Below are 24,090 nucleotides of genomic sequence, written 5' to 3'. Positions count from 1 at the left end.
CCCTGACCCTCCCCCACTCACTCCTCCACCCACTCCCCTGCGCTCTCCCTCATACCCTCCCCCACTCACCCACCCCTGCCACTCCCTCACTGTCAGGCCATTGCCTCCCACTAACAGGGATAAGGCATATCCCAAGTCGACCTTTGCTGGAATGGCAATCAATTGTGTGTTGTTGGCATCTTTCTTAATTCAGTTGACTAACCAAACCCACATCAAAGACAACAGTTGGCAGGGATGGTTATGGACGAGCCACTGATCTGATCGTAGAGTGAATGTGGCTGTGTTATCACTGTTAGTGGCTTGTAAATTCCAACAACAAACTGCTCTGAACTAGGATCCGTCAGCATCACTCCAAGAAATCAGAAATAAAAACACTGATGGTCACTGTCCTCTGACAAACCTGCATGGTAATTGGTACCTGTGGGAAACAACTCGAATTTCTTTCTCCGTCCAATAAACATTTTCCTCACTTACTTCATGGAGACTGATGAAACTCAAGCAGTGAATAAAATTGAGAGCCCAATGTCAATTCGACATCACATTAAACCATCGTCTCATATTTTAAATAACTGAATTGTAAAAGTGGACATTTTCAGTATATACGGGCGATATTTGTCCTATTTGTCTATCCGGGCGAAAGTGCAAGTACATGAGAGCTCCGATTTATTTGAAAAATGTAAACTGAGTGTTTTTGAAGGGTCCTATTTTGTTTTTGCCTTCAAATTGTGTTGGTATGAACCATGGGGGAACCTGGCCTATTGTGATGGCCTCAGCCCCGGCTGTGGGTAAAAACAGACCAACCAGAAGAACAAGGTCTGAGCGCCTTGACTCTTAACTGGCCTTAAGCAGTCTCTGGGTGAATTTTCCTGTCAAAGATTTGAAAAGGAACACATTCACATATTAAACAAACGAAAGCAATGAACCTTTCTCATATTCCTTTCCCCAAAACATCCTATCAAAGGATTTACACGATGGAAACTCCTGAAAGATTCCCCAATCCATCTGCTGTGCATATGGAACTCGGCTCCATCCTCAGTCTGCTCCCTGACACTGGATTGTAAAACATCAATCTAGTCCCGGATTTCTCCAGCCCTTGTCATTTGATAACTGAATTTCAAAAAGCTTGGAACAATGCATCGAGGCGACACCTTCCTATAAAACGCAAGCAACAAGGTCTAATGACCGCTGGGAAGAGCCTTCGGCTGCAGTTTTGTTGAAAAGGGGCCGAACACAGCGGATCTCACACTTGCATGCTAAACTTTTGTTTCATTGAAGCATTTTTTTTGTTATGTAGCAAAGTGGGAAGTCTCACCTATCTGCATGACCCTTCCAAACACAGAGGTGTTATCCACGGTGCTGCAGTTCCACCGCCTCTGTCTGAACTGATACTGGCATTCCTTAATGCCTGTTTTTGCCCCCTCGCCAATATAAATCATATGGTCCTGATATAACTGACACAGCTTCCTCTGGCCTTGTGAGAGACCGTTCAGTTGACTGCACAGAGGTTGGGCGCCTATAATGTACATCTCAGGCCGTTGGATGGGGTTCAGAGCCAGCGACCTATAACAAGTGGAAAAGAAAACGCAGATTATTTGGGGGCACTGTGCAGAAATGGGCCATACCTTTCAGTTTCTGCTTTGGTTTTCCTTGAGCGTTGCTGTATTTACCAAAGGGACTCGGAGATTTGTCCGCACTAAATGTTTTTTTTAAATAACAGTTAAAAGCGGGATACAAAATACTCGGAATGCTGGAAGTCTGAAATGAAAGGAGCAAATGCTGGGAATTGTCAGTAGTTCCTGCAGGATTAGGAGAGAACCAGAGTTAATAACGAAATGTTATTGACCTGAAAGGTTAACTCTCTCTCTCTCTCTCTTCCTCAAATTCTTCCTAAAGTGCTGAGGATTTCCAGTATGTTCAGTACTCCATAAGCGGAATACAGTTAACTCGGCAACATCAGCTCCACGCCTGAAACTCATGTGCATTGGAGAATTCCGCGTTTATTCAAACAGCCATTCGTCCCTTTTAAAGAAGCTTGAAAAACTATATTTAATTTTAAAATATTCCAGAAATGGCAAGGTTCAGGTCATTCCCATTGAAGCCTGTATCGCTGCGGTGTGAGATGCTTGTGGACCTATGTCTGGAGGAGAATACACATTATGTTTTTTAAAAATCTCACATCACCGTGACTACCAGCGTAAAGTAAATGTTCATTTTAAACACACACAGGCAATTCTATCGCCCAAAAGTATAAAACAACGAAAAATTACAGTCTTGCTTGCCGTTTTCAATTCCGCATCATTGTTAAGCACGCAGCCGCTGACATAACTCCTTGGCACAGAATACTTACCCAAATTTCGCAGGGCTGTGCACTTTTTTTATACTGACTTAACCTTCCATCCTTGAATGCAAGTTAAGAATCTCCAAACCCCAACAACAAAGTCCCGGACCACTCCGAATGCTCCCTGAACTCGACAGCAAATGTAACAGCTTTTGTTCTGCCCAAAGTAACTTACCACCAAGAGTTTGCCTGAACCAGGCACTGGGACGAGCCGGAGAGGAATGCGGCAGCTAACAGAACGTGAAGCCCAGTCATGGTGAGGCTGGCCGGGCTGACAGCTACATCGAGCGCTCCTCGCACTGTCACTGAGCTCTGCAAAGGGGAATAAAAACACGGCAAAGGCTATCAATCAGGCCGGCTCAGCCCCACCACCAATCCCCCTTCATATCCGAATTATTTCAGTCAAACGGGAATCCTCACTTGGCGGAGCACAGGCTAATGTATCTGAGCACCGCCCGAAGCCGAGTGAATCTCTTCCAGAGAGTGTTTATGAGGGTTCATCTCCTCGTTCCGATTGGTCAGAGACTGTCACACACTGAAAGGGGGAAAGCTTTTTGTTAAGCTTGGCATCAGAAAGTGAGTTTCCACACTGAAACAAAAGAACAACTTGTCGAGAAGGACATCTCCTCCATCCCATTCGTTGGTTCCCCTCAGAAAAGCTGGAGAGCTCTCTACATGAGAACAACAAAAAAGCTGGAAGTGGACTCGGCTCGCCCGGGTCAGCGGGGAAGCCGTGAACAGCAGCCAGCCACCACCAGATTACTCCCGACCACCAGTGTTAACCAAACACCAAATGGCCCCAGATTGTGGGCTGTACAAACACACGCCGATGATCCACCATCACAGACCAGGCCAAGCAAAGCGTCTTCCCATCTGCTGAACCGTTCAGCGAGCTCAACAGAAATTTGGCGGCAATAAACTTGCGGGCCATCCAGCAAGTTGCTTCATACCTGAATGCTTGACGGCGTAAATATAAAAGGTCGGGCAGATGAGTCATATTCTTACTTGTTAAAACAATTTTGATATATGTTATGTATTTTAGTCCCATAACTAAACCATGACTGGATCTGAGACACAAGCTTCAGACGGGAGGTACCACATCTGCCTTTCATTAAATAATAAATTCGTACTAAATAAGTCAGACATTTCATCAAAATCCTTTTGGAGGGTTGTAGGGAGAAATGCCTGGGGGGGGGGGGGGGGGGGGGAGGGGGGGGGAGAGAGATGGCCAAGCGGAATAGGTGACCCTGGATTGACTGGGCAGTGTTACTGAGGCCGGACTGTGTGTGGGGTTTCACGGAAGGGAGTGTCGAAATTATCGAAGCATAGACTGCAGTCCTCCTCATCCCAGGCAATGCACTGTGTTATGCTGCAGCACCACTCCGGAAATTACCTGGCGGCTTCTACAACACCCACACCGCCAGCAGCCTGTTCGGAAAGATCCACGCTTCCATTCATGTGTGGAAATCCAGGCGTGTAGAAATGCAGCCTCACTCTAATGTGCTAAAAAGGACTTCCAGCATCCTCTGGCTTTGCGTGGCAGCCGAAGACAAAGTATATTACAGCGCAGACAAGATTTCGTTACAGAGAATATGTAGACATTGCAGAGGATTATATAGACAAGCCTGGCGTTTCCGCTCGCGGTCTCCCTTCTGCAAATTCTTTTTGCTAAACTTGGCGAATGATAACTGGACAGCAGTGATACAGTTATTACCAGCACCAGGAACCGTGTCAACACGTGTTCCTTTCAAGGCTTCATTTACAAGATACCGAAAGCGGAACGTGAAGGGGAGACAGGACTGAGTAACTCTCAGTTGAGTTGGCTGGCTCGGTTTCTCTCACCTGCAGACTGCAGAGCTAGTTCCTCTACCCTTCCACCTGGCCAGCAGCTGCCTCCCCCTCCAACAACACAGAGGAGGAAGGCTGGCCTCTGTGACCCAGAAATACAAAGCCGCCTAAATTGCCCAAACGGCTTCTTTCAGTGTGCAATTTAACACTAGCAGAACCATTCGGATTGCTTCGAATGTTATTACACCTGATCAGTTAAAATATAAAAAAGCGTGTAAATGCTGTCTCTTAAAGCATACTGTCCCGCAGTACAAGATTCAGAAACATTATAAAAGTCTAATCTCGAATATGACCTATTGTCGCCATTAACTTTTAGATCCACTGGTTTATGTTCCCAATCTAACCAGTTAACTGATTATAAAATCCCTGGAAATAAAATGTAATCACGAAATGGAAACCACGTTAGTTTTCTTTATTGGCTCTTCACAGGAACTGTAATCGCTCGAGTGCCCGTCGTGTTCTGTACTCTCTGAGACAATTGCTCTCAACGTTCGGTCAGTTAGCCCGGACACAATACTTCTCCCGAAAATATTGCCAAACATATAACAAACGAGAACATCACTGAGAGTTAGGTTCACTCCATTATCTCCTGCAGATTTCTTCACTTAGAGTTCCTTTCATATCCATAATGAGATGAGAATTTAGAATTGAGAGTTTGATATTTGTCTGTGTAAACTAAAACTAGCTTCACACTTCGGGAAATGACACTGTCTCCTGCAGGAATCTATAAGATTGTGGCTCCAAATATAATCATGACAAGTCTTTAATATCTCTCAACTTACCCCAGTCCTGCTATTAACGGCAAATAATAGTGAAATCTCCCAATAAATGCAGACTCCATTGTGTCAGAAATTCTGTATACATTTTTTGGATGCCTAAATTGCAGCTGAAGCCAAAGCTATAATCACAAAGGAGTAGCATCTTTATTCGCACAATTTATCCAAGAGCTCATAGATAGGTGCTGACGGAAGCTCAAGGTAATTGGAATATTTACAACTCTTGTGCCACAACCCAGTGTCAATTTTGCTGCCAGTATCACCAGGTATTGCTTTGTCAGTCTCATTTCAACCGGTGAACAGCAGACTGGGAGTTCTGTCCTGGGATAAGCAGCATCTGACAATGGAGAAAGTGAGGACTGCAGATGCTGGAGATGGCCAACAACACATATTGCATTTTAGGGTGTTTCCCTTTTGCATACCATGAGCTGGAATTTCTTCTCACAGAGAGTCTTTGGTTTGTGGAATTCTCTTCACAGGAATAATGAAGACTGGGTCATTGAATACATGTGTTAAGCAGGTTTTTGATTAACAAAAGTGGCAAGAGTGAGAGGGTAGACAGGTTATCAGCCTCAATCATATTGAATGGTGGAACAGCTTCAAAGGGCTGACTGGGCTACTGTTACTCCAAACTCACCTTTGGGATGCCACTTTGGCCACAATTCCATTTTTGAATTCCCTTCAGTAGGATATTGAGCTTGGCCACAGTAATAAAAGACCTTTGTAAAAAGCACAAGTTCTATTCTTTTTGATTGTGACACTGACGTCCCTTTCCCTTCTAAATCTGGGTAGCTGTTAAAAGCATTGGCCACAATCAGCAAACAACAACCGCACTCCTGCCGTTAACATTAATGAAGCAACTGAAGTTGCTTGGTCATGGGACAGCTGCCCTAAGGAACTCACGCAGCAACATCCTGCGTCCTTCAATAAATCATAACTAACTTCCTTTGTGTGAGGTAGGACACCAACCAAAGAAGGATTTCTCCACTCACTACACTCATAACTCAGTCATCTCCTCACTCACTACAATCTCCACTCAATCTTCATCTCACTCACTACACTCACCACTCAATCTTCATTTCACTCACTACATTCATAACTCAGTTACCTCCTCACTCACTACACTCACCACTCAATCATTGTCTCACTCACCACACACACCACTCAATCTTGATTTGGAGGTGCCGGTATTGGACTGGGGTGTACAAAGTTAAAAATCACACCAAGCTATAGTCCAACAGGTTTAATTGGAAGCACTAGTTTTTGGAGTGCTGCTCCTTCATCAGGTGGTTGTGAAGTACAAAATTGGAAGACAGAGAATGTATAGCAAAAGTTTACAGTGTGATGTAACTGAAATTATACATTGAAAAATAACTTGATTGTTAGTTAAGTCTCTTATCTGTTAGAATGACCATGTTAGTTTCACTTCTTTCATATGTAAATCGCAAAACTTTTTTTTAAAAGTTACATTTAAAGCACCTTGCCAAGACCTTCCCCACACCTCCACTGCTTGCCTTTAAACAACCACCAAACCTCAAACAGATTATTGTTCATAGCAAACTGCCTGGCCTTCAGGACATCTCCATACAACCCTATCATGGTAGACGTTGCAAGACTTGTCAGAGTGTGGACATGGATACCACATTATGCGTGGGGCACCTCCTACCATGTACGTGCTGGGTACTCATGTGACTCAGCCAACGTTGTCTATCTCGTATGCTGCAGGCAAGGATACCCTGAGGCATGGTACATTGGGGAAACTGAGCAGAGGCTATGGCAACGGATGAATGGGCACACAACAATCAACAGACAGGAGGGTTCCCTCCCAGTTGAGGAACACTTCAGTGATCCAGGACATTCGACCTCAAACCTTCGGGTGACCATCCTCCAAGGTGGACTTCGGGACAGGCAGCAGTGAAAAGTGGCCAAGCAGAGGCTGATAGCTAAGTTCGGTACCCATAGGGAGGGCCTCAACCGGGACCTTGGGTTCATGTCACACTACAGGTGACCCCATTGCACTATACACACACACAGATGCTCCTACACACCCACACAGACGGGCACTCCTATACACACACACACTCCTATACTGAAATTATACATTGAAAAATACCTTCACTGTTTGTTAAGTCTCTCATCTGTTAGAATGACCATGTCAGGTATCACAGTGGCTCAGTGGTTAGTACTACTGCCTCACAGCACCAGGGTCCCAGGTTCGATTCCAGCCTCAGGCAACTGCCTGTGTGGAGTTTGCACATTCTCCCGTGTCTCTGTAGGTTTCCTCCGGGTGCTCCAATTTCCTCCCACAGGCCAAAGATGTGCAGGTCAGGCGAATTGGTCATGCTAAATTGCCCACAGTGTTAGGTGCATTGGTCAAAGGGAAATGGGTCTGGGTGGGTTACTCTTCGGAGGGTCGGTGTGGACTGGTTGGGCTGAAGGGCCTGTTTCCACACTGTAGGGAATCTTAGTTTCACACACACGCTCCCTCTCACAGATTTAGACCCCTTTACACTCACACACACACATATGCACTCTCGCTCACAGACACTCTCAACCAGCTCCCCCCACCCCCCCACACACACACACACACGTTTGTGGGGTGAATTTGTACTTGCAGAGATACATTGTATGTTGCTCAAAAATTGTATGAATCCATATAAGGTTCTGTTAATTCATTTTATAACTGTGATGTAACTGATTAATTTCAGTTACATCACACTGAAAACTTTTGCTATAAATTCTGTGTCTTACAATTGTGTACTCCACAACCACCTGAAGAAGGAGCAGTGCTCTGAAAACTAATGGTTCCAATTAGATCTGTTGGACTATAATCTGGTGTTGTGTGATTTTTAACTTTGTACACTCAATCTTCATCTCACTCACTACACTCACCACTCAATCATCATCTCACTCACTACACTCATAGCTCAGAGTCAAGATTAGAGTGGTGCTTGTAAGCACAGCAGGTCAGGCAGCATCCAAGGAGCAGGAAAAAGGATGTTTCAGACAAAAGCCCTTCATCAGGAATGAGGCAGAGAGCCTCTGGAGTGGAGAGATAAATGGGAGGGGGTGGGGCTGGGGAGTAGGTAGCTAAGAGTGGATGGAGGTGGGGATGAAAGTGATAGGTTGGAGAGGAGGGTGGAGCAGATAGGTGGGAAGGAAGATTGGCCAGTAGGACAGTTCATGAGGATGGTGTTGAGCTGGCAGATTGGAACTGGGGTAAGGTGGGGGGAGAGGGGAAATGAGGAAACTGGTGAAATCCACGTTGATGCTGTGGGGTTGGAGTATTCTGAGGCGGAAGATAAGGCTTTCTTCCTCTAGGCATCAGGCAGTGAGGGAGTGGTGGTGGAGGAGGCCCAGGACCTGTATGTCCTCGGCAGTGTGGGAGAGGGAGTTGAAATGTTCGGCCATGGGGCGGTGGGGTTGATTGGTGCGGGTGTCCCTAAAGCACTCTGCGAGAAGGCATCCAGTCTTCCCAATTTGAGCAACATACAATGTATCTCTGCAAGTACAAATTCACCCCACAAACGTGTGTGTGTGTGGGGGGGGGGGTGGGGGGGGAGCTGGTTGAGAGTGTCTGTGACTGTCACTACACACATCACTCAATCATCATCTCACTCACTACACTCACCACTCAGTCATCATCTCACTCACTACACACATCACTCAATCATCATCTCACTCACTACACTCACCACTCAGTCATCATTTCACTCACTAACTCACCACTCAATCTTCATTTCACTCACTACACTCACCATCCAATCATCACCTCAGTCTCCACACTCATTGTTTGATCACTAAACTCGCCACTCGATCATTTCCTCACTCATTACACTCACCATTCAATCTTCATCTCACTCACTATACTCATCACCTGATCATCTCACACAACCCATCACTCAATTATCACCTCACTTACAACACTCATCATTCAATCATCACTTCACTGACTACTCTCACCATTCAATCAGCTCACTCACTATTCCCACCACTCGATCATCATCTCACTCACTACAGTCACCATTCAATCATCATCTCACTCTCCACACTCATCACTTGATCATGGTGACACCTTGAAAAATATCCATATTACAGAGGAGGAAGTGCTGGAAATCTTGAAACACATAAAGGTGGATAAATCCCTAGGACCTGATCAGGTGCACCCTAGAACTCTGTGGGAAGCTAGAGAAGTGATTGCTCGGCCCCTTGCTGTGATGTTTGATAGTCACAGGTGAGGTGCCGGAAGACTGGAGGTTGGCTAATGTATTGCCACTGTTTAAGAAGGGTAGTAAAGACAAGCCAGGGAACTATAGACCAGTGAGCCTGACATCAGTGATGAGCAAGTTATTGGAGCAAATCCTGAGGGACAGGATTTTCATGTATTTGGAAAGGCAAGGACTGATTAGGGTTGGTCAACATGGCTTTGTGCGTGGGATATCATGTCTTACAACTTGGCAACAAAAAGGATTGTTGAGGGCAGAGTGGTGGATGTGATCTATATGGACTTCACTCAGGTTTTTGACAAGGTTCCCCATGGGACACTGGTTAGCAAGGTTAGATCTCATAGAATACAGGGAGAACTAGCCATTTGGATACAGAACTGGCTTGACGGTGGAAGACAGAGGGTGGTGGTGGAGGGTTGCTTTTCAGACTGGAGGCCTGTGGCCAGTGGAATGCCACAAGGATCGGTACTGGGTCCTCTACTTTGTTGTGATTTATATAAATGATTTGGATATGAACATAGGAGGTATAGTTAGTAAGTTTGCAGATTACACCAAAATTGGAGGTGTCGTGGACAGAGAAGAAGGTTATCTCAGATTACAATGGGATCTTGATCAGATGGGCCAATGGGCTGAGGAGTGGCAGATGGAGTTTAATTTAGATAAATGTGGGGTGCTGCACTTTGGGAAAGCAAATCAGAGCAGGACTTATACACTTATACACTAGGGAGTGTTGCTGAACAAAAAGACCTTGAAGTGCAGGTTCATAGCTCCTTGAAAGTGGAGTTGTATGTAAATAGGATAATGAAAAAAGCATTTGGTCTCTTTTCCCTTATTAGTCAGAGTATTGAGTACAGGAGTTGGGAGGTCATGTTACAGCTGTACAGGATGTTGGTTAGGCCACTTTTGGAATATTGCATGCAATTCTGGTCTCCTTCCTATCGGAAGGTGGTTGTGAAACTTGAAAGGGTTCAGAAAAGATTTACAAGGATGTTGCCAGGGTTGGAGGATTTGAGCTATAGGGAGAGGCTGAATAGGCTGGGGCTGTTTTTCCTGGAACATCAGAGGCTGAGGGGTGACCTTATAGAGGGTTATGAAATCATAAGGGGCATAGATAGGATAAATAGACTGGGATGGGGGAGTCCAGAACCAGAGGGCATAGCTTTAGGGTGAGGGGGAAAGATATAAAAGGGACCTAAGGGGCAACTGTTTCACACAAAGGGTGGTGCATGCATGGAATGAGCTGCCAGAGGAAGTGGTGGAGGCTGGTACAATTGAAGCATTTAAAAGGCATCTGGATGGGTATATGAATAGGAAGTGTTTGGAGGGATATGGACCAAGTGCTGGCAAATGGAACGAGATTAGGTTAGGATATCTGGTCGGCATAGATGAGTTGGACAGAAGGGTCTGTTTCCGTGCTGTACATCTCTGTGACTCTATCACCTCACTCATGCCACTCATCACTCAATCATCACTTCACTAACTACACTCATCGCTCAATCATCTCACTCACTACACTCACCACTTGATCATCTCACTCACTACATCCATCACTCAATCATCATCTCACTCACTACACTCACCACTCGATAATTATCTCACTCATTATGCTTGCCACTTGACCAACACCTCAGTCACCACTCTAATCTCGGACTTCCCTTCACCATAACCTGATCTACAACTACTGATTCATTCAATTAAACTCTCATCTCAGCTTTGATGTCCTAGTTCCTAAATAAACTATTACACTCTCTCATCCTTGTTACTGGATTGCCATCCAACCCAGTACTGTCCCGATCTCCACTTTCAATTTAGGCAGTCACCATCCACCAGAGACATTTTTTTTTAATTTTAAAAGTGCATTTGTAAGTCAATTTATGTACAGATATGGAAGCAAGTTTAATTGAAGCATAATAGGGATCATGCATGCTAAGCAATAAAGCAGATTATCAAAAATGCCCCTATTTGTCAATGATACAACTGGACTAGCAAGTAGCCATTCATCTCCAGATTTGTATGACCACCTAACACACGATCAGGTTCTGCTCTCATCTGCTAAATTGCACACTTTTCTTCAATCATTCAGGAATGTAATGGTAACCTCTGGCTTCTCTTTGCTGCAAACTGTCTTCTTAAACTCTTCTCTTTTATCCTCAGCAACAATGAGCAAGGAACTCATAAGCTTTATTGTCACTGCAATTGAGACAATTTAATCAGCAGTCTCCATAGCATCACTCTTCAACCAGTCTACCTGGTTATGCTTCTATAAATGCCATGTTCTGCTCTCGCACTGAACTCAAGCATCTCTCCTCTCTACCTTCATGTTCTCTTCAAAGTCATCTTGTCGATGAGTCCTCCTGAGCCTCATATTAACTGATATTGTGAACAGTTTTCTTTCTTCAGCTATTGTCCGTCTCACATTTAAATCTGCAGTCATCACCTTTCACATAACCCACCATCTTTGTGTACTATCATCCTGTTTCCAAACTCCTATTGAATACCTCCAATCAAATTCCTTCCTCATCACTTGACTGACTTCACCTTGTTGGTACATTTATGTAATTAATTTGTAATTAAATAATTTTCATGTTTTGTGAAGTTTGGGTTAAGATAATCTTGTTGCTGTCTTTTTCAGTGGCAAATACATCGAACATAGAACAGTACAGCACAGCACAGTACAGACTTTTCGGCCCGTGATGTTAATCTAAGATCAATCTAACCTACACACCCCTCAATTTACTGCTGTTCACATACTTGTCCAGCAGTCGCTTAAATCTCCCTAATGTCTCTGACTCTACTCACTGCTGGCAGTGCATTCCACGCACCCGCCACTCTCTGTTTAAAGATCCTACCTCTGACATCTCCCCTATACCTTCCTCCAATCATCTTAAAATTATGACCCTCATGACAGCCATTTCTGCCCTGGGGAAAGTCTCTGGCTATCCACTCTATCTATGCCTCTCATTAGCTTGTACACCTCTATTAAGTCAGCTCTCTTCCTTCTTATCTCTAGTGTGAAAAGCCATGGCTCACTCAACCTCTCTTCATAAGACAAGCCCTCCAATCCAGGCAGCATCCTGGTAAATCTCCTCTGCACCCTCTCTGAAGCATCTACATCTTCCTCTAATGAGGTGACCAGAAATGACCACAATATTTCAAGTGTTGTCTAACCAGGGTCTTATAGAGCTGCAGCAAAACCTCACGGCTCTTAAACTCAATCTCCCTATTAATGAAAGCCAAAACACCATATGCCTTCTTAACAACCCTATCAACTTGGGTGGCAATTTTGAGGGCTGTACCCTGAAGATTCCTCTGTTCCTCCTCACTGCCAAGAATCCTGTCATTAACCCTGTATTCAGCATTCACATTCGACCTTCCAAAATGAATCATTTCTCATTTATCCAGGTTGAATCCCATCTGCCACTTCTCAGCCCAGCTCTGCATCCTGTCAATGTCATGTTATAGCCTGCAACAGTCCTCGACACTATCTACAACATCACCGACCTTTGTGTCATTGGCAAACTTGCTAACCCACCCTTCCACTTCTTCATCCAAGACATTTACAAAAACTATGAAGAGCAGAGGCTCAAGAACAGATTCCTGTGGGACACCACTGGTCACCGACCTCCAGGCAGAATACTTTCCATCCACTACCACTCACTGTCTTCTTTCGGCCAGCCAATTCTGTATCCAGAAAGTCAAATTTCCCTGTATCTCATACCTCCTAACTTTCTAAATGACCCTACTGTGGGGAATCTTATCAAATGCCTTACTGAAAGCCATATACACTACATCCACTGCTCGACCTTCATCAACTGGGCTAATCACATTGTCAAAGTACTCAATAAGGCTTGTATAAATAAAGCATGACTGCCCCTCATAAAGCCATGCTGACTGACTTTAATCAAATTATGTTTTTCAAAATAGTCATAACTTCTATCTCTCAGAAACCTTTCCAATACCTTGCTTACCACAGACATTAGACTGACTGGTCTGTAATTCCCAGGGATTTCCCTATTTCCTTTCTTGAACAGAGGATCAACATTTGCCTCTCTCCAATCATACTACAATGTAACTTTAAGAAAGAACATGTGGAGTACATTGGTGTTATAATGAAGAATATTCAGGCACTAAATCTTTCTAGGTTAGCAGCAAAGGAAAACCAAAGCAATATAAATTAAGGTTAGATTGTTGGTGGGAAGCTGGGAGCACTCATCACATAGATCAATAGTTGCAGATATTTGGTTAGAGGAATATAAAAAGGGGTGCGTCATTGAGGATTTTGCACTTATCAAGTGATAACAAGTCACAAGAGACAATAGACAAGAGAGATTTGGGAGTGTGCATTTTCTACGAAGCTAGCATTTGTATAGGATGTTGCCAGTCAACAAGTATTTGTCAAAGGCTGCTGTAAGAACCCAGTGTTGGGGGTTAATAATTATTACAGCTGGAGGATTTCTATATTGGGAGAACCCAGTATAGAAATCAGTGAATCCATTACAGACCGGATTGTCATGGCTAAAGTAATTGCCTTTTGAGAAAGTGAATACAAACTATATAACTACACAAATGACAAGGCCTCATTTGGTCAGTTAAAGTCTAACTTTGGAGAATGATTTTGGGAAAGCTGCAGTTTTGTGAGGATGTTAGTCCCATCAAAGAAAGAGGGAGAACACTCAGAAGGGAGCTGTGGAGCTTATACATTGAACAGTTAAGGTATACTGGGAAATTGTGGGTTTAAAAAGAATCCACAAAAGATGAAGTTGTAAGGCTGCAAAGTGATTTGTGTGCATGTTAGATTTAAGTTAGCTAAGGTAAAATATTGAATGATGTTGTGAGTCAGGAGACCAGGTTCAAGGAACCAGGAAGAAAAGATCCTAGAAGTCCCAAGATCCACAGACCAATAGGTGTGGAGCATGTATATTGTGCCATGCCTTGACTAATGACATTTTTAATATCAATTTTTATTTTTCAATAACCTTGTTAATCTGTACTCTAAGTTTCTGATTGTCTTTATTTTTGCCAACAAAGTTATTCCTGAACAAAATATTCTTTCTCTGGTGATCAGAATATGAATCCAATTCCCTATTCACTATACCAAAACAGCTCTTATGAAAGACATATATAACTTTCTTCATAACTACTGCAAAGGTTAATGTATCTTACTCATCTTTTTCAACCAAACTGCATCCATTGGGTGACCTTAAAGAGGTTTATAAAATCACGAGGAGCATGGATAGGGTAAATAGACAAGGTCTTTTCCCCAGGATGTGGGAGTCCAAAACTAGAGGGCATAGGTTCAAGATGAGAGGGTAAAGATTTAAAAGGGACCTAAGGGGCAACTTTTCAAGACAAAGTCTTTTCCCTGGGGTCGGGGAGTCCAGAACTAGAGGGCATAGTTTAGGGTGAGAGGGGAAAGATATAAAAGAGACCCAAGGGGCAGCTTTTTCACGCAGAAAGTGGTACGTGTATGGAATGAGCTGCTAGAGGAACTTGTGGAGGCTGGTACAATTGCAACATTTAAGAGGCATTTGGATTACTATATGAATAGGAAGGGTTTGGAGGAATATGGGGCGGGTGCTGGTAGGTGGGACTAGATCGGGTTGGGATATCTGGTCGGTATGGACGGGTTGGACCGAAGGGTCTGGATGGGTATATGAATAAGAAGGGTTTGGAGGGATATGGGCCAAATGCTGACAAATGGGACTAGATTTATTTAGGATGAACAGGTTGGACCGAAGGGTCTATTTCTGTGCTGTATATCTCTATGACTCTATGTCCACACCAACCATTTCCAGCACTTTTACCATCCAACATGGTGGGACTGCTCTCATTTGGTTCCATAATAATCTATCAAATTGTGGTCAGATAATTACTTGCAATGGTTTCTTTTTCTGCTCCAACAGCCTTAACTTTGGTATTCTCCAAAGGTATAATCTTGGTCAATTCCTCTTTCTCATCCATATTGCCCCTCAGTGGCATTGTTCCAAGGCATTATGTGCTTTCACATGTGCTCAATGTGGTTTTTACGTGTACAATGACAGTATATGGGCTGCACCTCAGCACTCCCCCTTGACTCATCAACTGTTGTCAAACTATCAGGCTGTTGTCTGACATCAAGTACTTGATAAGCATCATCATTTCATTCCCCTAATGAAAGTATTTGTATTGTTGCATTAAGAGACCAAAGGATGGTAAATTATAGTGATTGACATAACCAGCAATTAAAGCCAAGGACAAAAGCTGAAAGTGTGCATGAGCTTTTAGCAGACATAGTTGTTACTGTAAGATCAGCTTCATGTCCTACACCAACATCTCAATAGCTTTTCAGGCAGGCTAGTGTGATAGTAAAGGCCTTTACTAACTCTGTGCTAATCCCATTAGTTTTACTACCACATCTGTTAGACAAAGGAATAAGAAATTGTAATATCGAAACTTGTAAGGAAGCTCGAAGAACAGAAAGTTAAATTAAGTGAAGACTTTGTCTAGAATAAAATTAGCTCTTCTCTGGCATAAAGAACAGGATCACTCAGACATAAAGGTGCCTGGGATTTTGAGGGGAAAACTTGTTGCTAGTAGATTAGCACCACAACCACTAAGGCCTCAGACAAACATTTTAGCAGTAAATTCACCAGAGTAATGGATTCTACCTCCTGGCTACCTAATGAAGTAAGTCACAAGGTAAATCTGAATAGAATGCATAATCATTAAGTTTAAGCCCATAAAATGTCTCATTGACATCTATCTCTTTCATTGATAAGGTCAGAAATTGAATTTCTTGAATAAATTGAATATTAAATGTTTGTTCAGCTAATATTTCATAGAAGCATTTAACAAGAAAGGTAACACTTCATAAAAGCTTGGTTGGTTCCTAGGAACAATCTTACTACACATAAAAATCATTTTAATCCAAAGCACTTTTTCACACAATACTTGAGATGGACTTTGGCAAAGTTAAACTCAAATTTAAATGAATGGTTTTAATGTATTGGTTTCCATTGTATTTTTTTTTCACCACGCATTTAGTTTTTGTAAGCATTATACGTAGCTGTGATAATTTTGAGAAAGAATAGGATTGCTCCTTACTTATTTAATACAAATGCAAACAAAAAATATGGAAGAAAGAAAAGAAGCTCTAGTACAACGTATTTTCATGTACATTTACAGCTGCAAGTGTTTTAAAGTTCACTAACCAATGAGCTGAATACAGCCTCAGTGCATACTAAAAACCTGAACTTTACAGGCAAACTTTGCTTTCTGGTAAATGCCTGTTCAGTCTTGTCAGGTTAAAATTGACTTGTTTCTAAGCAAGTTGCCAAAAACATATATAACCTGATGTAAAGCTCCAAGTAATGATTAGGTTTAAACTCAAAACTGGTTTGTTATTGAAAAATAATGACATCTTAATACACAAATGTAATTGTAGCCAATCTAAACTTAAATGCATTCACCAATGAGCCTTGATGTTTCTTCATATATTTTGCATAACAATACATTCAAATTTTGGAACTTATCTGAGAAGACTTTGAATGGAAAAATGTATTTCCACTGTCATTTTCTTGATATTTGTCACAATGGGACAATCGGTACTGTGAATGTAGAACATCAATTCCACCATCTGATTTTAATACCCAAGACCCTCATAGATAAAATGGTTTTACAAAGGAAGAAATATGGGCCTAAAATGGCTGCAACCTGACCAGGTTAAGCTAAGATCATTGAAACCAAAGTAAGAGAAACAAAGACAGTTTGTGCCAAAATTCATAAATTCAGTAAGGCGTGTCCTATTTTTGATTTACACATTTCTGAAAATTTTAGCAGTAAATTCACCAGATAGAGTAATGGACTCTACCTCCTGGCTAGGTAAAAACAATGACTGCAGATGCTGGAAACCAGATTCTGGATCAGTGGTGCTGGAAGAGCACAGCAATTCAGGCAGCATCCGAGGAGCTTCGAAATCGATGTTTCGGGCAAAAGCCCTTCCTGATGATTTCGAAGCTCCTCGGATGCTGCCTGAATTGCTGTGCTCTTCCAGCACCACTGATCCAGAATCTACCTCCTGGCTACCTAATGAAGCAAGTCACAAGGTAAATCTGAATAGAATGCATAATCATTAAGTTCAAGCCTACAAGATGTCTTATTGACATCTACCTCTTCACAGGTAAGGTCATTTGGATAAAGGTTGTCAGCAGATCAACCATCTTGAAAAACAGTCACGGGAACATAGAAATAGGAGTAGGCTATTCAGGCCTGTTTCAACATTCAATGATATCATGGCTGCTCTGTGACCTAATTTCATATACCTGCCTTTGGCCCATATCCCTTAACACCTTTGCTTAACAAACATTTATCTACCTCAGATTTAAAATTAACACTTGATCTGGCATCCATTGCCGTTTGTAGAAGAGAGTTCCAAATCTCTACAACTCTTTTGTGTACTGAAGTGCTTCCTAACATCTCACCTGAATAGTTCGGCCCTAATTGTCATATTATATCCCCTAGTTCTAGAATACCTAATAAGTAGAAGTGATTTATCTTTTCCTGCTAATAACTTGAAGACATTAATCAGAACATCCCTTAATCTTCTAACTTCTAGGGAAAACAGGCCTAATTTGTGTAATCTCTCCCTATAACTCCTGAAATCCAGTATATATTTCCTAAGGTATGATTTCCAGATGTGCTTACAGTACTCCAAGTGGGGTCTAACCAGGGTATGGTATAACTGCAGCAGAACTTCTACATCCTTGTATTCCAGTCTTCTAGATATAAAGGCCAGCATTCCAAGAGCTTTCTTAATTATTGATGCCAGACATGGAAATACACAAATGAACTGTATTTCAGGAAAACAGCTGTAAGGTTCACTCTAATTGTGTTTCTTCCTCATCACTTCAAAAGGCAGGACCAATAATAAGGCAAATCAAACAAACATCCATTCAATGAAAATGCCAGAATGTTACAAATTCCACTACTGCTCAGAATACATTAACTACATGGCCATGGGCTCAGGTTTAACTCTGATAACTCAAGATTCAAGAACATTTGAAATTATTTATACTTCTTAACTTCTTATTATACTAGATACACTCCCTTTTTAAACATTAAACTCACGTTTGCATGTACATTTGTTGTGATGTTTTATTATCTTTCCCTGGGTTAATCAGCAATAAAATTTCACGTTCTTTCACTCAAGAAAACCTAGTAATTGATGCCTTCATTTTTATCTAGCGAACTATGTTTTAATTGAAGTGTGATATAGGTACGTGCTAGGGATGGACAATAAATGCTGGCCTATCCAGCAACACCCATGTCCCATGAGTAATGGTTAAAAAAAAAGAAAATTTAAAATAAGAGAAAAAAAATTGGGATATGTGAGAAAATTAGTAAGAAATATGATTAGATTCCCTACAGTGTGGAAACAGGCCCTTTGGCCCAACAAGTCCACACTGACAAGAAACGCACCCAGACCCATTCCTCTACACTATTCACTGACTAATGCACCTAACACTATGGGCAATTTAGCATGGCCAATTCACCTAACCTGCACATCTTTGGACTGTGAGAGGAAACTGAAGCAAACCCACGCAGACACGGGGAGAATGTGCAAATTCCGCACAGACGGTCACCCAAGGCTGGAATTGAACCTCGCACCCTGGTGCTGTGAGGCAGCAGTACTAACCACTGAGTCACCGTGCCACCTAAATAAACAGTAAAAACTTCTGTAAGTATTAAAAAAGGAAGAGAATATCTAAAGTAGGCTTTGGACTCTGAGACATTGAGAATGAAGAGCTAATAAAGGCAAACCAATGAATAGCAGAGAGTTTGAACATTTTTTTTTGTATCTGTTTTATGGTAGAATGTACAACACCTATCCTAAGAATAGTATAAAGTCAATAGGCAAAACAAAGAACATACTTTTTCTCTAGTGATTTTTATTGTATGAGGAAAAGTATTGGAACTAAAATCTGGCAATTTCCTTGAACTTGATGGCTTACATCTTAGGGTATTAACAGAATTGGTTGCAGAGTTAATAAATGCATTGGTTGTAATCTTCCAAATTCCCAAGATTCTGGAAAGTTGCAAATATAACACTACTATTCAAGAAAGGATGAAGACCAAGAAAAAAATCAGTAGGTCAGTTATTCTAACTTTTTAAAAATTCTTTCATGTGAGGTCGGCGACCACATTTTCCACCCATCCTGAACTACACTTGAATTGAATTTTGCTGCAGTATTTCAGAGGTCAGATTAGGGTAAACCACATTGCTGTAGTTCTGGAGTCACACATAGGCCAGACCAGGGTAAAGAACATGAATGAAGCAGATGGGTTTTTAAAACAATTGATGATAGTTGTCATGGTTACCATCACAGAGGGCAGCATGGCATTTACAAAATCCTAATGCTCTCAGGTATATTCGTCATGGGATTATGAAAGGGAAATCATGCTTGATTTTAAAAAAAAGTTTTTTGAGGAGTATCAAGCAGAGTGAGTAAAGCAAGATCAGTAGATGTAATGTAATTGGATTCCCAAAAGGCATTTGAATACATGCCACATGGAAGGGGCCACTGGGTAAGAGCACATGATGCTGGGGAGCAATATATTAATATTAACAGAGGATTGACTAACTCATAAGAACAATTTCAGGACAAAGTAGCCACTTTCAGGTTGACAACTGTATAGGTGAGGTGTTGCTGGGATCAGTGCTGGGGCCTTAGTTATTTATGTGCTATATTAATGACTGGATGAAGGCACTGATTTTGATTGACAAGAAAGTTGAGGGTAACAGAGTCAGGCATGAAAGTGGAGTTAAGGCCACGATCATATCAGCCATAATCTTACCGAATGATGGAGCAGGCTTGATCGGCTGAAAGGGCCTATCACGTCTCCTATTTATCTTTCCTTAGCATAAGTTTCCATCAATTAAATATTGGGAAGACTAACAACAAAGATGGACACATTTCAATCTGTGTAACAATGCTTAATACCACCTCAACTCATCAGCTGCTGAAACCTTCATCCATATCTTTGTTACCTCTACACTGGACTATTTTAACACAATCCTGCCCAGTCTCGCATATTCTACCACCATAATTTGATGTCAAACAAATCTAGCTGTGATTTGGAGATGCCGGTGTTGGACTGGGGTGTACAAAGTTAAAAACAACACAACACCAGGTTATAGTCCAACAGGTTTAATTGAAAGCACACTAGCTTTTGGAACGCCGCTCCTTCATCAGGTGGTAGTGGAGGGCTCAATCCTAACACACAGAATTTATAGCAAAAATTTACTGTGTGATGTAACTGAAATTATACATTGAAAAATTGATTGTCTGTTAGGCCTTTCATCTGTTAGAATACCGTGATAGTTTCACTTCTTTCATGTGTAAATCACAAAACCTTTTTTTAAACAGTTGCATTCTCGGGTTAGCTGTTAACAATGGTGATAGCTAGACAACATGTTGAAGGTGTTGGCCCCCTGTGTTCTCTGTCTATGCCATGATGTTTAGATTGATTCTAATCTAAAAAGTGAGATAACGGAGTTTTACATGAATGCATGCAGTTTTTGAGCAAATTACGATGTAACCCTGCAAGTACAAATTCACCCCACAAAATATATGTGTGCATGTTAGTCTTTGTCTGTGTGTGTGTGTGTGTGTGTGTGTGTGTCTCTGTAATGTAACCCTGCAAGTACAAATTCACCCCACAAAATATATGTGTGCATGCGGGTCTTTGTCTGTGTGTGTGTCTGTCTGGGTTGGGGGTTATGAGTGTGAGAAAGTGTATGTGTGTGTGTAGTAAGTGCAGAGTGTCTTAAGTCTGTGAGGGGGTGCATGTGTGAGTGTGGGAGCGTGTGTGTCTGTAAGGGTGTCTGTGTGCGCGTCTGTGTATATGTGTGGGTGTGTATGTGTATGTAGGAGTGCCTGTGTGTGTGTGAGTAGGAGTATCTGTGTGTGTGTATAGTGCAATGGTGGTCACCTGTAATGTGACATGAACCCAGGGTCCTGGTTAAGGCCCGCCCTATGGATACTGAACTTAGCTATCAGCCTCTGCTCGGTCACTTTGCTCTGCTGCCTGTCCCGAAGTCCACCTTGAAGGATGGTCACCCGAAGGTCCAAGGCTGAATGTCTTGGACCACGAAGTGTTCCCCAACTGGGAGGGAACCCTCCTGCATGTGTCTTAACTCACAGCAGATCCCATTCCCCTAGCATCCCTGAGCTCTGATGACCGACACCGACTCCTAGTCAAGAAATGTCTTGATTTTAAAATTTTCATGTTTGTTTTCAAATCACCACATAACCTTGCCCCTCCCAATCTCTATAATCTCCTCTGGTCCAGCAACCCTAAGATATTTGTGTTCCTCTAATTCCAACCTCTTATGCACTCCCATTTTTAATCACTTTCACCATTGGTGGAGTCCTCGGATGTCTAGGCCCCAAGTTCTAGAATTCCCTCCCTACATCTCTCTGCCTTTCTGCTTCACTTTTATCCTTCAACACCTAACTGATCAAATGTATGAATATCTGACCTAATATCACCTCCTATAGCTCAGTTTCAAAATTTTGTTTGGTAATGTTCCTGTGATGTGCCTAGAGACATTTCATTACACCAAAGTTGCTTTATGAATATAAGTTGTCATTGTTGTTGTTGCTGCTTTGGTTCAGCCACAGTCTCAGTTGCCTGTCGAGCATGGCCAACTCTGATATAGCTGTTAAACTGAGAAATACTGTATCCAACCTTTCCCACATCTCTGGATTAACAAGACTGCCTACTTTCACTTCCCTATGTCATTTGACCACAACCTTTCCTCAGTTCATCTCTTGCCTAAATTCTCAGACATACCTTTGTTATTTCTCAGCTTGACAATTCTAGTGCTGTCCCTTATCATCCACCTTTCCCACTGGATAAAAGTTCATCCAAAACTCTATATTTTAATTTGCTCACAATCACATCATTTTCGCACCCCTGTTCCTGCTAAAGTTTACAGATTCCACAGCCCATTAAATGTCCCAATTTTATAATTCTCAACTTCATTTTTAAATTCCTCCATGGCCATGGCCCTCCTGGCATTTCCTTTTATCTTAAAACATTTTAGAAATATCTATGCTGCCCTAATTCTGGTGTTTTATACATCTTTAACATGAATCTCTCTGTAATTTCAGATCTTCAGCTGAATTGAATGTGTGTTTTATCGTCCTTTGTATTACTTGAACTGGTCTCTGTTATATTAAAAATCTATTCAGAGGTTAATCATTTTATTACTCTTCATAGTGCCCCCTCCACTATTGACTGCTCCACAGTGGCATCACTCACACACAGGGCAGCTTTCAGATCTCTCCTTCCATCTACCTCCCTGACAATTCACAACCCTGGCATCGCTTCTGTGCGCTGAGATTTTCCAAATTATCTTGTAAAGTTGGAACAGAGTGCTTTTTATTCATGCAGTGGGTGGCAAGCTTGCAGAAATTAGAGTTCAATTCCCAGAAATCGAGAGTTCAATTCCCAGAAATCGATGTTGCCTGTGATCTTGGAGCCATGCTATCTTTTTTTGACATACCTCAGGTTCCAAAGGCCGGTAGAAATCTCCTTGGAACTGGCAGGAAACCCATAAGAGCACTAAAAAGGCAACTAAGCTCTTATTTTGCGACATTCCCTGCTAGTGCGTAACGTGCAGAAGATAAGTGCACAGTGAAAAGTCATTGTTGAATGACATTAACCTGCTAGCAATAGTATCAGGGCAGAAAATCAGCATGTCCATGCTTTGCCACAGTGAAAGGATTATATCTTTCATTATTGTCTTTGGGAATGGCATGAAATTCTTACCTGCATTGCCCTGCACCATGGGACCTGCCAATTGTGCAGTTGCTTGGATGTCTGAGGAGAAGCTGCAGCCGTAACAACATTGAGATACTCAAACAGTAGCTGCCTTCTCGATAACCAGAAGCAGCTCCACAGAACAGAGAATAGAGATAGAGTTGCATCTCAAAGGAGACCATGCCCCTGCACAGGGCTGATGTACCAAGTGTCAGCTTGCTTCATTTCTCTGAACAAAGCAAGGCATCTTGGGGGCAGACCTATGACCAAGGGGAGCAGCAAGCAGCCGTACCTTGCCTGTGGCTGTTAATGGGCCAACAATCATTAATTTCCCATTTCTTCTGGGGATCTTCAGGTGACATCTTCAAGATTTTATAATCTAGTGCCTACTATGCACCATCCAACTTCCTTCTCTCTCATTTGCCAAGGCATCCAATGATATAGTGAGGTGATTGAAGCCCAGGTAGCTGTCAGCTTTGCTTCACTCTCAGGATTACCACCAGTGCAGAGGGTGATTCAACTCTTGTGGCACTCAAGGAGTCATCAGAACAAGCAAGAGTTTCCATTTCCTGAATAGGCAGCTTGTCAATGATCCATCACAAGAATATTAAACATGACTGTGCCAGATATCCAGGCAACTTTCATAATTCTTTCATCCTCCAACAGTCTCAAATTGTACAAGCATTCTCTCCAACAGCCTCAATCATTGGTTCCCAGAAGACAACATATTCACATTCAAGACCTAGCCACCATCTCCAGTAAGGGACCCAACCACAGAAATTCAGGAGAGACGTGTCAGGGGTCAGTTCACAATCATAGTCACCATCAGGAAGCCATTGGTTTGCTATAAGTGTCTTTCCAGTGTCTTCACAAATCTGAATGTTCTGCAAGATGCTTCAGCAAGGGTCTCCAGGATTGTGTGGCCTGCTGTGTCTCTCATGATATGATACTGAAAGAGGAGTGGAGTTGGAGCAAGGGGAATGTGGAGAGAGTGTCTGACACCTAAGGAGAAGGAGACTGATGTACCATTGGTATCTCTAGCCTAACATTATACACAAAAGATGGGATCTCTAGAACCCAATATGTGTGGTCCTGG

The 24,090-nt window shown here is 42.3% G+C and overlaps 1 protein-coding gene across 5 annotated transcripts in view; it reads right to left on the bottom strand.

Annotated features, from left to right (window-relative positions):
* The window catches only part of wnt5b (wingless-type MMTV integration site family, member 5b), a 136,422-nt gene that overhangs the window by 24,739 nt on the left and 87,593 nt on the right, over window positions 1–24,090 (bottom strand). For 3 of the 5 annotated variants that reach the window (XM_043709313.1, XM_043709316.1, XM_043709317.1), the window contains exons 2-3: window positions 2,514–2,650; window positions 1,313–1,560 (exon numbers count right to left, since the gene is read on the bottom strand). In XM_043709313.1, coding sequence (XP_043565248.1) covers window positions 1,313–1,560; window positions 2,514–2,650 — 385 coding nt within the window. Of the gene's footprint in view, window positions 1–1,312; window positions 1,561–2,513; window positions 2,651–2,758; window positions 3,469–3,731; window positions 4,118–24,090 lie in introns of those variants that run through there. The other 2 variants (XM_043709315.1, XM_043709314.1) reach the window with 2 other exon arrangements.

The sequence above is a fragment of the Chiloscyllium plagiosum genome, chromosome 19 (assembly GCF_004010195.1).
Source record: "Chiloscyllium plagiosum isolate BGI_BamShark_2017 chromosome 19, ASM401019v2, whole genome shotgun sequence".
In the NCBI taxonomy this organism is placed as follows: domain Eukaryota; kingdom Metazoa; phylum Chordata; class Chondrichthyes; order Orectolobiformes; family Hemiscylliidae; genus Chiloscyllium; species Chiloscyllium plagiosum.
The sequence above is the reverse complement of the archived record's forward strand: the minus strand, read 5'-3'. Positions and strand labels throughout refer to the sequence as shown.